The sequence below is a fragment of the Mugil cephalus genome, chromosome 9, assembly GCF_022458985.1.
Source record: "Mugil cephalus isolate CIBA_MC_2020 chromosome 9, CIBA_Mcephalus_1.1, whole genome shotgun sequence".
Lineage (NCBI taxonomy): Eukaryota > Metazoa > Chordata > Actinopteri > Mugiliformes > Mugilidae > Mugil > Mugil cephalus.
Genome location: NC_061778.1, coordinates 23,214,504 through 23,233,244, shown reverse-complemented (window position 1 = coordinate 23,233,244; position 18,741 = coordinate 23,214,504). Strand labels below are relative to the sequence as shown.

At 41.8% G+C, this 18,741-nt stretch overlaps 1 protein-coding gene across 1 annotated transcript; it reads left to right on the top strand.

Moving 5' to 3' along the window:
* Positions 1-338: 338 nt before the first annotated feature.
* Positions 339-11,334, top strand: barx2 (BARX homeobox 2). Its single transcript, XM_047595198.1, has 4 exons — positions 339-847; positions 5,662-5,971; positions 8,582-8,666; positions 9,554-11,334. Exons 1-4 carry the CDS (start codon positions 661-663, stop codon positions 9,839-9,841), a joined length of 870 nt encoding a protein of 289 aa, XP_047451154.1. The 5' UTR covers positions 339-660; the 3' UTR covers positions 9,842-11,334.
* Positions 11,335-18,741: the final 7,407 nt, after the last annotated feature.

Sequence of the window (18,741 nt, the reverse complement as noted above, 5' to 3'; positions counted from 1 at the left end):
TCCTTCAAATAACTAAAACGCTTGACACAGAAGCCTCATGATGCTAGTTGAAACTGAAATAACTTTGACTACTGTGAAAAATAATTCTAGTTTTAAAATAGCGTTGAGTAGTAGTAGAACTGTACTGGATTAAGTTAGCCTTGTAGTCTGAAATCATGATCAAATGCGGACGAGATAGAAAGGAATCCATAAGCGTGCAGGTTCGGAGAAGGAAAAAAAAGTGTTTTTTTGGTGGGGGGTGGGGTGGGGAGGGGGTGGGGGGGTGTTTGGGACGTTGCCATGTTTATGTACTGTACAATGCACGAGTGTGTTTGTAAAAGAGAGAGAGAGAGAGAGAGAGGGAGAGAGAGAGAGATGTGTTCAGGAATGGTTTATATAGCAGTGGGTGTGGGCGCTGATCGTACTCAGTTCATTACCACTGTGGCGCTTAGCGCGGCTCCAAGTTGAAGGCGACCGATCTTCACCGCGACACTTCAGGGAAAAGCTAGACTGATTTAAAAAAAAAAAAAAAAAGACAGAAAGATAAACGATGAGTAATTTAAACGCATGATCCGCCATAGCCACAGTACCCGACTGTTAAACCTGCATAAGTTTAGACGTTACTGAATTGAACAGGCTCATTGCGCAGCGAACGTAGCGCACGGCGCACAGGGACAGATCATGCACTGTCAAGCCGAGCTGAGGCTCTCCTCCCCCGGGCAGCTGAAGGCTGCCAGGCGACGCTACAAGACTTTCATGATTGACGAGATCCTCTCCAAGGAGACTTGTGATTATTTTGAGAAACTTTCTCTCTACTCGGTGTGCCCTTCGCTCATTGTTCGACCAAAGCCTCTTCATTCATGTTCGGGTAAGACGACTGTTTTATTTATTTTACTAATTAAGAACGAATGAAATTACAAAAAAAGGAAAGTGACTTCTTAGCTGAGTTCTTACTTAATTCTTAGGTTGCAGTTCTTTTTACGCATGGAACTTAACTTGTGACAACAAGGCGCTATGTCAGTTTTGGAAATAATAGCTGTTTCATCTTAATTTGAAAGCATGACACATTTCAATGTTGCGTGAAAGAGGAGATGTTATTTAAAGCGCAAAAAAATGTACACAAGACGTCGGAACTGAAGTGTGCAGGCGCGTATATTTGTTATGGCAAAATTAATGCGGTGACATAAAGTTGTAACTAGTTTTGTAAATGATCCCTGCCCGTGCACACAAATGTGCAAACATTAATTTCTGATTGCATGCTCTATTTGCCTAATTTATCATTTCTCGTGTGTGGCTGTGCGTACACATTTTAATGAGTATTTCAGAAGGAAACACAATTTAGTCTTCATAGTCGCGCACTGGGGACTTAACCTTCCTCCCTCTGAACTTTACATTATAAATCACGACAGCTAAGTGTTTTGTGTTGAAAACCTAAGACATGCGGTGGAGTCAGGTGAACGTCAGAAACGCTCAAGGGCTTCTCCTGAATCCAAGATGATAGATGACTGAACTGATAAGTTGGTGTAGTTCTACATAAAAGTCAAAGAAGAGGACGGAACAGAAAGATAAAGAAAAACCTCCCTCCATGGAAGCTCGTGGTTATAAGTTGCAACCTTTAATCTATATGATCTAATTTGCTGTAGTTAAGGACTTCTGCTAACTCAAAGGACCTTCCACGATGAGTCTTGCTGCTGCTGCTGCTGCTGCTGGGTTACGTTTTAATCACAGAAATGTATATTTCCTAGAACAAAGCAAGGTTCTCAGCAAGAGACTTGTTTATGTAAAGTGATATATCCAGCACGCGTGTAGTATATTGACTAATAACAGATAAATCACAGATGTATCGAAAAGTATGAAACTATATTATTGAAATTGCATTATTTCAGTATTTATTAGTTTAATTGAATTATCTATGGTTGAAATGTGATTAAGATAGATAGATAGATATATAGATAGATAGATAGATCAGGAATTTGTCAGTTCTGGCATCTTCCTCGATGTGTCTTGCACTGGAAGTCAACAAAGTATAGTACGACAAATCTCAGATGACGCAGTGTGTTATCGTACCAAAACAAAACCTCTCTTCATTTTAAATCGGGATGAATCCCAACAACTCAAAGGCCTCTACACACTCTAGTAACCATTAGGATAATTGCTCCAAAGTCTGAAATAATAGCCACTGCAATTTGAAGATGACAGCGATGGGCGGATAAAAATAGGGGAGGGGGGGCGATTCTCTCATCCCTCTGATATGGATTGGTGTGTGGTAGAGGGCACTATGACTGGGCTTTGGCACCCCTCTGTTCGGATGGATAGAGTAACCCGTCCGGCATATCAGAACACTGTGCCCACCACTTATTTGTAGCTGCGGGGGTGTGAGACACACTATATTCCCCTTACATCAATGGCTTTTAGTGCTTGATATAGAAGCTGGCAAGCTAGTGCGTCCTGGGCCTGAGAGAGGCTGCTGGCCCCCGCGTGGCCCCATAACAGTGAAAGCTGGCTGGTTCATTCTGCAAAGGAAGGGGTGTTGTAACCTGCTGCTGCCAGAGGAGGCTGCTAAAAGACAGTGGTGCCAATAACGTGGCCTGAAAGGGAGGGTAACAAATGAATTGGTTTTGTGTTGTTTGTGTGTCACTCCAGCTTAATGTTACGAGATCTGTTTGTGACCGTACTTTTCTCCCAATCCGTCAGCAATAAAATGAATGAAACGAAATGCAGACCTTAATTTAGCAAAAGTTTGTAATACTCATGGAGTTAATTCCCTGTCAGTTACAGCAGGATCAGAGACAATGAGCCCTGACCTGGTGCTGAGCACCGAGTGGCGTAATGGCAGGCTGCAGTATTTCATTTGGCATCCCGTCTCTCAGCAGGACCCATGGAAGGGCTTTTAGTGGTGTGTTCTGGAGCAGGTGAGAGAGATTAAGATCAACTGCGGCGTAATCTCACCTGACAGCGTAATGAAAAATAAAAACAAAAAGAAAAAAAAACGAGAAGTAGGAGTGCGTAAAGCCAGAGGGCCACTGCTTACTGGTGTGGTACCGGTTCACGGCTTACAGAAAATAATCCTAGCAAGCAAAAGGGGTTTTCATCCATTCTTAAACCCTAATCCGGCGCAGACAATAAAGTCCCATTAAGCATAAAGTTGACATGAGGCGGTTGATTACACCCATGTCAACACACACAGGCAAGTATGCACTCTCACACACACACAAAGGCAAATATCATATCCTCTATCCTCCTACAGCTAATGATAATGTTTGACAGCCCGTCATCTCCCTGTCATTCCAGTGCTGCCATCGCATTTTTTTCTGCCTCCAAAAAGGATAGGTAATAAATCAGATGTAATCAGCTCCCGTATGGATCGGGTTTCAGACCCATGTAACGCTCTTTGCTAGACATGCGGTTTTAATTGGAGAAGTTCGCAATGAGAAGACACCGTGACACGCAACAAGATCCTCCTGGCAGCGATATTCACGGACAAGTACGCTTAAATTTCTCTGATCTGTCATGTCCCGAATTATTCAAATGAATGATAAATAAGTAGAACAAATAGAAGGATGTTAGGGCAAACTTCTACTTGTCACCAGATGCTTCATATTCAAAACATGGCATAAGTTCACGTACACTTGTCACGGCTCAGCAATGAATCACTCATTCCAGCTTACATTAAGAAAAAAACGTGTGAGAGAAGAAGATGTTGTAATAGGGAGGCGATGGCTGCAGCACGCCTTGTTGTTGCATTCATGCATTTTATCAGTTGCAAAAATAACCCCAGTTAACGAAAATGACGTCCTGTTAGCTAGTATCAACAGAGAAACCAGTTGGTATTAAAAGGAATGCTTAACAATCTCCTCTTCTTGATCTATTCTTAGCAGGTATGTCTTCTGTAATGGTTACTAGAAGCGCTTGTGCCAGTCCCCGCATTCCAAACGTGATTATCAAGAGTATCAGTGTGCGTTTCTGCATGGGGCTGAGTTGTACTCTTGCAGCTACTCAAACAGTTTATTTGTAGACTATTGACAGGAGACTGGCGCTTGTCAGCGGCGTGTCAGAGCGATGGCTTCGCTGTCAGTGGAAAGTCACCGTGAGGCCTGACATTTCCCTCTTTTCGCTCTCTCTTCCTCCCCCCCTCCCCAACTCTCTCTCTCGTCCTCCCTCTGAGGGTCTGTCTGCGGACGCCTCCGAGCTCTTTGTTGACAGGTTTCTTGACAGTTGGGAAGACAAACCGGGGCGTGTTGTTCCTTCAGTAAGACTTTAGAGTCCCTTCACATAGCGTCCATTTCCATGATTGAAAATTCTGCTCTTCCTTTGAAGGAACGTGAAATGAGATGAATCATGCATTTGTTCTAAAGACTGAGAGCAATATGCAGTGCATGTAAAGGTGCAACAAGAGCGTACAACCAGAGAAACGAGGCCTTCTTGTCTAGACCTGTTGCAATACCAGCAATCTAACATTGGGGGATTAGCGATGACCTCAGTGCCTCACCATGATGTCATGGTGAGCCCAAGGCAGTGTCTGATGTGTGTGTTTGTGTTTCTGCAGAGCAGCTCTGACTACCTGTACCTTTTTTTTTTCTTTTTTTTTTTTCACTTGCAATATTTCTGCTCCTCATGCTTGACTTGCACCTAATAACAGGGTTTACTTTGAATTAAGGCACGATTTATGTGTGCAAGCCTCAGCGTTCATGCCTTCAAGATTAAAACATCGGTTCCAGTTCATCTGTTTTGATGGCATTTTCGTCTTCACCTTTGTGCTACATATTTTCTCGCTGTTCTCAGGGAGATATTTAAAACTCCGGCTAAAAATGAGAGGAAGCATTTGAGGAACAGATGATTCCCGGTCGTTTAAGGAGGCAGCTCTACCACAGGCGCCCTCCTATTTTCTCTGCCCCATTGCATTGTCTTTTATCTCCCTCTATATCTTCCTCCTCTAGCCCTATAATCCCCCTCCTGTCCCCCTGGTACCGCTCCTTATCAGCCCGTGCATTACAGCTTGCGCTTGCTTGTAAATTTCAGTCCGGGGGGTTCGTTTTTATATTTGAAGCCGCGAGGATTTTTCCGGCAGATATTATGTTCTCTTTGGTTGACCCGCCGCATCCTCTCTGTCAACCTCCAGGTCTCCATCCCCTCCCGCCGAGGCTCCAGACAAGTGCTACTTTTTTTTTATCGATTCTGGCGTCTGCTGCTTCTGTCTGCTCTGATAGAGAGCAAAAAAAATGTGTGTGTGGCTGCACAGAGCAGCATGCAAGGGAGAGGGAAAGAGGTTTATTAGTTGAACAGTGTTTGATTTAGTTTTACATTTTTTATTGCAGCAGTTTCCGCGTCTGAATGGGTGTGTTTTGCGTGTGCGTCGCGGCGCTGTGCTCGGTGGTGGTTTTTATGTTGGGAGGCCGGTTAGTGCTTAACAGCCTCTGAAAAATAATCATTCATTTGAAAGGTTCAGGGGATCAGTGTAAAACATCGCCTGCGTCATTGGGATCAGAGCCCTCTACAAGGAGGAGGTCAAAACCAAAACACTTTTCACAGCAAACACTAGTCAATTAAAAAGAGGGCCTGTCTAAGCCATTAAAGGTGGTCAATAACGGTACAACTGAGGTGACTGAGGAGTTCCTAAGACTTCACTAAAAACCTTGCGCTGGTTCTAGAGGATACCTAATCTCCGCGTGCCTTCTCTTCCAGGCTCCTCGTCACTACGTGCCTACCCTCTCCTCTCGGTGATCACGCGGCAGCCGCCCAACCTGCCCCCCCACCTGCAGCAGCCGCCCTCGCCGGGCGCGGCCCACTCGCACCTCCTCTCCCCGCAGCACGCCCGGGGCTCCGAGCCCTCGCCCAGCCAGACGCCCCTCAGCATCAGCAGCGAGTCGGACACGGAGCGCAGCACGCCCCGCCTGAAGAAGCCGCGCCGCAGCCGCACCATCTTCACCGAGCTGCAGCTCATGGGCCTGGAGAAGAAGTTCCAGAAGCAGAAGTACCTGTCCACGCCTGATAGGTCAGCACGCTTCACACACTCACATCTGATTGGGCGGATTCAGTCAGACTCTATATACAGTAACACTGAGGGACTAAATCGCCAAAAAGGTTTAAGTTGCATAAAGGGAATCAAACCTCTGATGTGTTAAAGGTAACTGACGCCCAGTTATTAAAATAACCCGGTGTACCAGCTACCAGAGTCATATAAGTGTCAATGATTTTGACAACCTCCATAGCTGGCATAGAGAACATTTTAAAAAGTACGGGGCACGCACGCACACACGAGCACATTCTCAAAGCCGCAGATGCAATTATCAAGCGGCGGTAAACCCAACATCATAATTTTTGATTTATCCTGTGGGGAGTGTCTCGTGTAATGCGAATTTGTCGAAGCCAGAGCATTACCTCAGCATTCTAGTTGAGACAAGAGTAACGTTTTTAACCCTGAGCTCTCCAACAGCAAAGAGAAAAAAAAAAATCCAAAAAAAAAAAAAAAAAGAACTAACAAAGAAACACTGCCTCATTCAGGAAAACAGGGACAGGGGCCAACGCAAGCAAACAGAAATGTATTACACTGATTTACTGCCAATCATTTCACACATGTGCAGGTGTATATAAAGTACATGTAGTTTTCTACAATAAGATGAAGTAATCTATATGTTAATATCTGTCTCCCAAGTTCCATTCTGTGGGTCATTTTTGGGACCTGACACGAGGTTAGACTATATTTTCCAGCTTTTTATTTTATTTTATTTTTATTTGGCCTGCAGGCTACTTTTCCATTATAACCCAGAATTGTATTGAACCATAAATGTTGTAAAAAGCTTTCCTTCACATGCGCAGGAGGAATTTCAAACTGCTCGTGAACCTTTGCATCCAGTGCAGATTGCAGTTTTGTGCTCTCCACGTCTGCGGATGATGTGTTTTCCATATGTTGGGGAGTAAATCAGTGGTGGCACAAGTACAACATGTTCATGCGATTAGACGTGCAAATATCTACTCTATCCAGATAGGGTGTCGCGAACATTGCATCCTATTTGCATGGTAGTTTTTAACCACATCCTTGTTTTGAATAAAGCAGGTTTATTTGTCATTCGATTTACATCCCGTCCCTGGGGAAAACTCCCACGATGCATTATTAAATATATCACATCTTGGCTTCCCTGGAGCCGCTGGAAAGGCTCCACGCCTCATCTTAAACCAGAGGCCCCCGAGGCAGAGCGCAACTCAGTGATCAAAACCAACCACCCGTACGAAAAGCAGCTCCAAAATACAGCGTCCTGTCAAAATATCCGACTCTGACACTGTGTTGAAAATTAATTAAACATCCAGCTGGTGGAAAAACATCAACAGAGAAAATCCCCTTCTAAAGCCCCACTTCAAAGGTGTGGCATGCTCCACACTTTGGTTTGTTATGATCCAAAGATAACTTTTCTTCTTTCCCTGTCTTGGCTTGGAAGCTCTGCGGTCTGAGACTGCGTGTGGCAGCGGGGGAAATGAAAAGACAAAAAGAAAAAAAAAGAACAAAACAAAAATATCCCTGAAAGAGAATTTTAATTATTTATATCATGCAGCCATAATGATTATATGCAACTTCCTATAATAATACTTAATAATCATCATCATCCTGTTCATCATCGTATTGAAAGGTATTCAACACCCAAGATTCCTTAATGAAAAGTGTGCGAATGGAACAAAATGGCGACCTTGCAGTTGCCTGGAGGGAGCAATTCATGTTTCTCCTGCTGTAAGTGTGTGGTTTCTCTCCACTGAGAACTAATGACCATATATAATTGGGGGTGTTTTCCTCTTCTGCAATTACTTTTCCTTGCCTCCAGTTGTTGCCCTGCTATAGGCAGGTGCATGCTTGATATTGACAGACAGCTTGACTGCCTGTATGTCTGGAGTTTTTGAAGCGCGCACACACACACACTCACACACACACACACACACACACAGCTCTTCAAGTGAGGTATAAGGTTATGTAGGCTCTGTCAATCTCGGGGATTTCTTCTTGCTCTGCTTTTTAGATTTTGTCCGCTCCTCCTTCTCTATCCCGACTTCCACTTTCACCATCAAATGAAAGTCGGTCCCTTTCCCCGGGGGCTGGTGGATGTGGAAAAGCCTTCATGTGGCCGTTAAAGACCCTTGAGAAGAGCAGCGAATAGGAAACCGCGTGATGAAAAAAAAAAAAAAACAATAAAAAAAAATAAAACAAGTGGATGCCTTGTTCACTTTGTCTGTCCCTTCCTGGGGTTTTGCGTTACACACCGACCAATAGCCCTATTAGTCATGCATCAACACATGTGGCGGATGCATTCAGGGGTTTCTGCCCTAATCATCCGGCTTCATGTGCTTTGATTGGATTACTGACTTCAGTGCATATGTTTCAGACACTGTTTCCTTAGCTGCAGGTGCACAGACTACTAGAAAATCATCTCTGATGTCCGATTCAAACACAGAATTAAAGAATCCTATATGCTACGCTTATACGCTTTAATTTGCAAAGCAGCCATGACGTAGCATTGTGCGCTTGTTGCAAAGGTGGAGACCACACTCAAGATTAGTCAAGATTATTATATTTAGGTGTGAGGCTTATGTGCCATTTGTTTTATTTGTGGTTCTGCAGGTTAGACCTGGCCCAGTCACTCGGCCTCACACAGCTCCAGGTGAAGACGTGGTACCAAAACAGGCGAATGAAGTGGAAAAAAATGGTAAGTGTAAGTCTGGCATATACGGGCATTTAGATGCTTCTCTCACAGCTCTCTTAATTATTTGTATGGGGTTTGCTCGTACAAGTCACATCCAGCAAGCTCTCTCTCATTTAATAAAATATATATATTTTTTTCTTTTTGGAAATATCAAGGATATATTAACACTGCATCTGCAAACGCTGTAAGAGCTGCATTGTTGAATGCAAATATTACTCTGCGCTTAAAGCGGCATAAAATCCCTGAAGCATCCGTTGCAGTGGGCAAATTGTTTAACAACTACTCTTTCTGTGACAAAATGAAAATACTAAAAAAGTGGAAAACATCTCCCAGTAAAATATCAGTGATAGGAAGGGAATATTATTTTTTGCTGTGCGTTTTAGCTAAGGAGGTCACAAGGTTTCAAATCAGAAATAACCAAATCCACCAAAGTTTCAAAATAAAGCTTTGCCCTTCCAGAGTATTATTATTATCATTATTATTATTATTATTATTATTATTATTTTACAAACATACAGTATCTGCACCAGTTTCCAAACCGAGCTATTATTTCTTCATCATTTTTGTTTGTGTCCTTCAATGGTTACCACTATAACCTGGTTGCTATAACGATGAGAGAAGTGAATGGTAGACAGAAGTATGGCAGGAACAGAGGGTGTGAAGAGTGTGATGTGACTGATGATGACAGCAGAGAGAGCAAACACTCCTGAAGAAGGGTCAACAACTCGGGAACAAAAAGCCCTGAAATCGTTAAAGATAAATGAGCGCACAAGGCGCAGCCAGCAGCAATACGTCTTCTCTTAATTACTATAATAGCAAGCACTGCCTTTGACTTCTGCTGCCATTTATTACCAGAGGGGTCCACTAACACCGCCCGTGTTTTATTCTAGGTGCTCAAAGGAGGTCACGAGGCCCCAACTAAGCCCAAGGGAAGACCCAAGAAGAACTCCATCCCCACCACCGAGGAAATAGAGGCGGAGGAGCGGAGGATGAGGATGGAGGAAGAGGAGAGGATGAGGAGGGGAGCCGCCGAGGAGGCGGCGCTTGCTAACGGGGGAGAAGCCCCACAGCTGGAGCCTCAAGATCTCAGTTCAGAAACCAGCAATCCAACAGGCGCGGTGGAGGGCTCGGAGCGAGCGCTGCCACTCCTCGTGTCAAAAACTCACGCAGCCAGCTAAGCAAGAACAAACGAACCAAAGACTGACGCCAGCCTGAAAACAAATTGTGCCTCAGGATCACTGTAAAAAGCCTGTGTGGTGTTTAAAGCCATTTGCTTTTTGGATACACATTGGTGGTTTCCAGTCTTTTGCCAGTAGAGCCTTGTATCTTTTTTTTTTGCATTCTGGAAAACGTACCATACAGAGAGCTAACTCCTCACGATTGCACTGGTAAACATTTGGCCTTTGGTCTTTAGTACAAGGAGTGTAAATCTGACAAATCCAAACAGGTCAGTCAAGCCTTAATCACAACAGAGTGACATGTATCAGCGTTGCGCTATTGTGCTTTTCAACAACGAGAGATCCCACACACACACTCAAACACACCTCGCAGTTCTCAAAGTTGCCAAAATATCAAACATTGCCTTAGTGTGTAAGTACCTTTGTACTATAAAACACGTCACTGCCAAAAACTGCTACACGGAACGGCCGCGGTGCCTTGTTGGTCTCAGAGGAAAGCTTTTAAAGTGTAGATGAAATAACCATCAGATGTCAGTATATTTTTTACGGTCCTTTCTGACTATCAGTGCCGAGAGATCTCTGCTACGTTGAGAGAAGGAAACGTCTGTGTTTATATTGGAGTTGTACAGCTTTTAGGCACAAATGTGTTCAATATTTGCTTAGTGAAGCTTGTGTTTTTGTTTATTTTTCTTTGTCAAAGCTGAAAATCAATATTTCTGCCAAGCCAGACACTGTACCATAATGTAGAAAAAATGTATAAAGTATAAAATATATGATCTTTTGGATACATACGTGTGTGTGTGTGTGTGTGTGTGTGTGTGTGTGTGTGTGTGCGTGTGCGTGTGTGTGTATATATATGTATATACACATATATATATGTGTGTGTGTGTGTGTGTATATATATGACAGTATTTTAACTGCTGTTTTAAATTGGATTAAAATAGTTTATATGTGTAATGTTCCAGCCGTCCCTGATCTTTTTTTGTTTTCTTCTTCTTCTTCTTTCGTGGGAGTCAGAGTGTCTTTCAGCCACGAGGGCACTAAGACTCTTAAGCTGTCGAGATCCACCGAGGGAATAAATCACAGCCTGTGCCAGAGATGCACGGCAAATGTTGAACATTTAAAATCTCAGAGACGTTTCCAGCCTGCAGGCTTCGCATGATTTCCCCCGATCGGTATGTTAGACCTGCATTAACATAGCGCTGTCTCCAACCGCCTGCCACCGACTCCTCTGTGTACGCCTTTGAGCTCTCTCCCTCCCCTGGCGGAGATTTGTAATTTTTAAAAGAGTTTTCACTTTTTTCGAATTATACAGATTTATTTTTATTTGTCATTGTTTCATATGAAAAGTGCAGTATTTTTCTGATGTAAATAATGCTTGTTTGGTACGCTTGTTTTGCTGTCTTTTTTTAGGTTTGTGTAAAATTATTTTTACTATATACAAGTGTGTGTTTATGTATTTAAATACACTTAATAAAATGGCTATCCTTTAAGTTTGCCTCTGTGTTATTGTGGTGCAACATCTTTGAGGCGGGGTCACTACGGTGCTGAAGTTGTTAGCTTTTACTACTTTGGATATTCTACTATACTTAACCACTGTGTTGCTTGTTGTGGTGTGTCTCCTCAAACAGTTCAACAACACATTGAAGTCACCTATAGGACCCCGCTCATATCACAATCCAAGCGCAATGTCACGTCATGCTCAGCATACGTAAATCAAGCAGTTACAGTAGCTGTGGCAGGTTGAAGTTCAGGCAGATCCATTACTGACGGAGCATTGGAGGATGTATTAACCGTAGTCAAAGTTCACCATAAATCACGTTCAAGAGAACAAAGCGTTTAAAGCACTCTTGTGTTGTGACATTTATCATCTTTATCTGTACAGCTAACAAGATGGCCCGTAGTGCACCCAAAGGGCTCCTCTGTGTCCCTGGGCAAGTGAGGAACAGTCTAAAGTGTATTTTTAGTGCCTGATACCGGACATGGATGATTTCTAAAACAAACAGCGCAACTTAGCGTTGAGTAATGTGTGCCCTGGTTTGACGCCTTGTATAAACACTCTAAGTATGTTTCTTGTGTATGGATCAGCTGAAGGCACCATGCTTCTTGGGAGTGTTATTGAATACTTTTTCTTTTGAGTTAGTTATACATTACAGGAAAAAATGAAGTTGTAAAAACTAGCTTTGTAAATTATTAGTCGTGATTTTTTTTTTCCCCCCGCAGTTTTATCAAGAGAGTACAGCAAATAGATATTTTTTTCTTTTCCTTTTTTTATTCATTTGCTAAGAATTCATTGTTGTGTAAATGATTTTTCAATCTTAAAGTCATTCTGGATCAAGGATTTCCTTTTGAATTGAATTAATAAACTGTGTTATGATCATTTGAGCATAATAAGAGAAGTGAACTGTATTTAAGAGGCGCAGTTTTAAATTTGGCACAACTACAATCCCATAAATCCACATGTTGAAGCGAGTTTGGTATTTTAATTACGTTTTTTCCTCACTTAAACAAATGCATGAGCCCCAGCCTTGTGCAGCGTCCTGTCCAGAGCCTCTGCCTTTAGACACTGATACCAGAATCCCTGAGATTCATCTGGTGAGTCAGCCTTGGATTCTTCTCAGCCTTTTGCACCGCTACTGCGACGGTCGGTGTTAGCTGCCTGCTGTGCCCTTTCAGAGTTTCTACACCAAGGAACTTCTTGTATTATTTTGATCAACTCAGACTCATCGGAGTTTCTGGAATGTTCATCAGTTGCACTTTTTTTTCCCGCAGCACATGAGTGAAACTAATTTCACCTGGCAGCAACTTTTATGCATTATATATCTGGCGAGGTGTTAACCTACCGTTGCCTATACAACAGCCAAGTTTTTTTCAGTGAAAATGATCTTTGTCCCTGCAAACTGCACATTCATTAAGACGTGGATGATAGCTGATGTCCGTGTCAGTCAGTGATACCAGATGGGACATGCAAAAAATATCGTACTGTCACTTTAAAAGATCGTTTAAAAGAAGTTGAATTAAATGACACACTAGAACAGCGCCATCAGTGTTAAAACTTATATAATCTTTTTAGTCTGAGAGACCTTCTTTAAATTATCATAACTACATTTCGTGTAAAGCTTGTTTATGTGCGTGAAACTTCAATAACCTAAGGAATAAACACAGAGGCTTGTCCAATTGAATTAAACTATTTTATCCACTGTCAGCTAAATGGTATGTTTGCCCTTTTATATTTGCCCTTTTATAGGCCCTGCAATTATCATGTGAATATGATAATTATCATATAGCATTCCTGATGTCAAGTAAGTATTGAAGGCATGAGAGACACTGTCAGTTGAAACATTATTTTCAATCATCAGGTCATCACCGAATTCTTTGGTATTAGTTAAAACTATAAAACTATTAGTTAAAAAATTATATATATATATATAAATAAAGAAATGCTTCTATAAAAAGTAAAACTGAATCATAACATCTCACATCTCTCAACATAATTTCTTACCATGCATTTGTTTATCTTTATTCATTTGTACTTTTTTTTTTTTAAGGTGTTTTTATTGTCTTATCCATTGCCATGTGTTGTATGTCCGGTCAGAAGCAACTCACTACGAAACAAAAGTGGGCTTGGGCCTAACTGTACGTATAATACGTATAAATGCAGAAACCAAGCCATAACAATCTTGCTATAGAGAGGGACGTCTGAAATTCCTGGCTTAGCCTGTTGCCGCCACGACCAGTCCATGCTTAAGTGGACGAAAATTGATGGATGGATGGAAACTCGGAGCTTAGATTCCTTCAACCAATGCAGCGCTTTGTATCAAACATATTAGTTCTAACCCTTTAATTGTCGCCATTTCTTAGATTTTACTTAACAAGTCCACCCGTCTGCTTCTGGCAGGAACACTCATGTTATTATCAGGATTTATGCTGACAATTCGTGGTGTACACAGTAGTTATTTGTTCAGAATACATTAAAAACTGATTAATCAAAATTGGCCGCGCCGTTTTCCAGGCTTCCCGAGAACGAGCCGTGACTCAGCTTCACCGCCTGGTTAAATTAAGACTAGAATAACAAAATCATCTGGAGCAGATACAGTGTATCAGCCCCAAATACAGGGAATGAATTCAAACTTTTTGCTATTAAATATTCCTGTGAAAACAGAGGCCGTGGCTGACAGGCAGGCAGAGAGGCAGGCCTACAAGCCTGCAAGCCTCCACAGGCTGCGGAGTTCCCTGGGGCCAATTGTTGTGTGGCCAGGTAAGCAGGGCTTCCAGAAACAGCCCCGCGGAGAGACACTGGCGGCCTAATTGGAGAACCTGTTATTTTCTCACAGGTCCAAGTTCAGGTGTAGGTCACCGGAGTGGAGTGGTGTCAGTCTATAGGCAGCCCCTTTCCCCCACCCACAGAGACATCCATCGCACACCTTCACCTGTCAGCTTTGCGTATGCTCAGGTAATTAGCAGGGACTGATGTGAGCGGGGGAGCGGGCGTTGCTCACGGGGCTTCAGTCACTTTTGTGTCATGGCAGAGGAAGTTATCTCTAAATGTTGGATGCAAGAGCAAACAGCGGGGCTTAGTTATGTCAATAAAGGCGGATGCTTTCTATAACATGCACAATGCTTGCCATTGTCTTCCATAACGGTTGGAAAGAAGCACTCATCAGCGGCAGTCGAGGAGGGTCACCTCCCTCACCGAGGTCTAAGAAGAAGTCACTGACTGTTTTCATGTGTTGAGCAAGACGAGGGTTAGCAGGTCATGGATTTGCATTTAGATATACGTAGCATGTAAGCAGAAACTGAACAGACATTAACCGTCATTATGTGCTTTGTAATTATGTTTCCCAGTGCCGATGCTTCCATGTGGCTGAGATTTATTCGTCAAAAGAAGAAAATAATCCCAAAGGCGGATAGACGTGTGGCGAGTGGTACCAAACTGCAGATGGAGGCTAAACGGTTGAATACTTCAGTGTACCATCACTACTTTCCAGCTAAAAGGTTGGCTCTAGTAATGAATGTTGTTGCCATACTGCTCATTGCTCATCTCCATTGATAATAATGACATCACTAAGGAGGCAATGAAATGCAGTGTTGAATGAGTAACAGATCTATGAGTCTGAAGGCTAATAAGATATGAAAATACAATATAGTGGTTTACAAAACTAAACAAGACTTCACAACTCTGGAAAAGTGTTTCCGTGTTATTCACATTAGTCATATAATTACATGATTAAACAGCACAAGTACGGTCTTTAGGTTTTACAGTAATTTACCAGGAATGTGTACTTGCACTCACTTGATTAAGAACTGGCTGACATCATATTGTGTTGAGATCAAAGTTGAACCACTTTAAAAATGTTTTGCCAAATGGGATGTTTCTATCCCTTCTTTTGCTTTTTGTTTCGTGTTTTTTTGTTTTTTTTTGTCACATTATTTAAAATGACACGTACTGGTTTGCTTCTGGTTACACATTTAATGATGTGTTTAACTTGTTCCTTGACACGAAAAACTTTAACGTACCTTCCCAATCTAATCATCGTGTTCCGTTGTTAGACTTTTTTTTTTTCATTACTAATGAAATAACAGACAGAAGTGGTGTAGCCTTGACTTTCTGTTACAGCAGGGCATTTCTGACTTCACTGTTGCCTCCTTACGTAGCACTGATGCAAAGGCTCCTCGGTAACTTGAGGAATCCATGTTTCCCTGCAACAGTGAAGGGTCTGAAAAAGTCTCAAAAAAGTGGTGATTTTCGGCTGCGTTTTTTGACTGTTCCCACCTGCTTTCCAAGTGCGTCCCTGAAGGCCAGGCAGGTATTTGACATTTACTTCACAGTTCTTATAAACAGAACTTTAACGCAGTCATTGCCGACGATTGGGAACACGTTTGAAGCCTAAAGCTTCACTGAATGATTTATGTCAGTGTGATCCACAGATAATTTTATTTTCCTCAGTATTTCCAACCTTACGTGAACTCACCCAACTCCGCTGTTTTTGCATATTAGCGACTGAACCATGGGTGGCCTATCCACACAGGTGATCAGGTGGAGGCAACCAATGGGAAACCAGACCCCAGAGCAGAGGGACAGACATAAAGTAAAAGAAACAATACCATGACTAGTATGGTGTTTAAAATAAAGAAAAAGACATTTTTCATTTTGGAACTTCATCTTAATACAGAAAAACAAACAGTTGTTACCGTGATTCCTGAAATTAGTATCAAAACTGTCACAAATGCGTGTTCCATGATCCACAAGTGAAGCATGACGAGAGTCACAAATGCGTTCAAGGATTTGTGGGTGGTCACAAATGCGTGCTTTAATTCACATGCAGCCACAGGGCAATTTGAACATGTGCACAATTATTTCACAAATGCACACACAGCAGTCTGAATGAATACTATTAAGTTATGCGTTTGTTTTTATAGTGCTTCCTGTGAGTATCTGAGCAGAGTTTCGAGACTGTTTTCATGCTGCTCAGAGCCACACAGATTCATAAAGCCATGGCGCGTTAAAGTGTCCCGGGAAAAGCAGGGAATCTGGGCTTCGGATGGACTGATACATAATCTTTCCTGACGGGAAAATCATTTTTTTATTCAGTGAGTTTTTGAGGAGAGGCTGCTTGATCCTTTAAACTATTTCAGTTTAGTTTTGCAGTTGATTTGATACTGAAAAAAAAAAAAAAAAAGGAGAATTAATTTTAAACAAACCATCTGTTTTTATAGGAGGTGAATGTTTATTTGAGACCAAAAGCAACCCACAGAAGCTTTCATGTGTTGCCAGGACCTTATGAATCAGATTTTCTTTGAATCACTTCCGTCATTTACGCAATCACCCTTCACACAGATGCTTCAGGACTAAGTGCCCAAATCATTTCTCAGTACATCCCCTGGTGATGTACTGTGGGATCTTTCGGCCTAATGTATTTAGTGCTTCAATTACAGTCCTGCCCGCCTCCCTGTCTTCTTTCGATAGCTCATTCTCTGGTCAACGTCTGGGGGAACAAGGCACTGCCTCCCACCTCCAGGCTCTCTAGCTCATAAATCAGCCAGCGAGCATGTGTGTGTGTGTGTGCGTATGTGTGTGTCTGCATGCATGTTTTTTCGCTGAAGGATACTGAGGGGCTTGTTATAGAAGTCATAATCACTGGCTGTAGGGTGTATATCCGCCCGCTGAGGAGATGGCTGGTAATAGACCTGTCAGTTTTACCCAGGAGCTACCGTGTGCTCCTATGTCCCCCCAAAAAACCTCACAGACCTCCGTGAAGATCCCTGTCAGGAACCCAAACACCGGTAAGAACCTAGAAATGTGGGGTTTTAAAAGAATCACCAGTGTGCTTGCTACGTTTTTAACACTGAGATGTATGCATGTAACCACCTGTCGTTTTCCACATCAGGACTTTTTGTTTTTTTTTTATCCAGAGACTCCTACCTGAAAGGTTAATTCACAAATCATTCAGAAGTTTCCAACCCTACCCACTTTCCCAAGAAGTTGTTTTTCTTTATCTCTTGAATTACATCCCATGTCAGTGTTGCGTGCCTGCACAGGAAGTGTGTCCTTTAAAAAAAGTACTGTAAATATTGAGGCAATGGCAGAAAGGTATTTTTTAAAAAAACTAAATAAAATAAAATAGTTTTAAAAAAAAAAAAAACTACAAAGGTGATTTAATAATACTTCAGCTACAATGCACATTCATAGTTGCATAGTTGTTATGTATGATTTAGTAGAGACCTTCAACTTTGTTTAAAAAAAAAAACTAAATTTAGGCCCCCTGATCTTTCACTGTAGTCAGACTGTAATTGCCGAACCGGTGGTTTAGAAATTGTGTAGCAAACTTTTGTCATAATCTGACCACTCATTATATTTGCGTGAGTGTATTTAATAGAATGATTGCTTAAAGTACAAAAAAAAAGTTTGGAACAAAATGATTAAATGTAGTGAGTGTGTAATTTTTAAAAGATGTTCACTCAGTTTGTGGTTGGAAATTATCATTTGTTTACCTGCAAAAGTAAATTCGCATTAAAAATTCCAGTTTTTACATGTGTACAAAAGGGCTGCAATTGTAAAAACAAAACAAAACAAAAAAAAAGAAATTGTGTCATTTCGTGCACTGAGCACAAAGCAAAGTTATACGTTATAAGCAATTCACCCCTTGAATCTGTCTGGCCAGTCAAACTGACAAATTGCTTCAATTTTTTTTTTATTTTTTTTTTTTTATTGAATTATTATTTTTTTTCTTGAATGCATATCTTATCTATACGCACACAAACTGAGATTTTCCTGCAGATTTATCTTCCAAAGGTCGGTTTACAATTTACAAACTTTAGAATGATCTGTGAACGTCGCTCTCCAAGCTCACAATCTTACTCTTAAATAAATCTTAAATAACACTTGAATGTTCAACGAGGCCACAAACAGTTTTTAAGTTTTAAAAGTTTTTCCTTGCCCACTATGTTTCTATACATTTTATTTAAAATGAAATCGAAGCAAACTGCAACATCTGGATAGATAGCGAGACGAGGGCCATGTGGGTGGTGGGCACTGTCAGATTTTCTCACTGTGATCATAACTCATTCTCGGGCACAGCTGAGGACATGAGAGTCATCCATACAAAATCCCACAAAGCCTGCTGTTCTGTTTTTTTCCCTTTCTTTTTTTTTTTTTTTTTCCTTTTTTTCCCCCTGCTGTGACCTGGTCTGGCCTTTGAGCGATGTACTCTCATTTTCCATTTAGACAGGGAATTTTATGGTGCCGTTCCTTGCCTTTCTTTACAGTAACAAATCAAACCTTCCAGAAAGAAAGAGTGGCTCATAGAGGAGAATGTTTACAGCTGGCAGCAAATCCATTGAAGATAACATATGTGTCTGTCTCCTACCAGACGGAGTAGAAGGTTGCAAATTGTGACAAT

Excerpts from the sequence above, each read along its gene's own strand:
- barx2 (XM_047595198.1), top strand. The coding sequence starts at position 661 with ATGCACTGTCAAGCCGAGCTGAGGCTCTCCTCCCCCGGGCAGCTGAAG. Across the intron at positions 848-5,661 it reads GCCTCTTCATTCATGTTCGG|GCTCCTCGTCACTACGTGCC; the intron begins GTAAGACGACTG and ends CTTCTCTTCCAG. Across the intron at positions 8,667-9,553 it reads GAATGAAGTGGAAAAAAATG|GTGCTCAAAGGAGGTCACGA; the intron begins GTAAGTGTAAGT and ends GTTTTATTCTAG.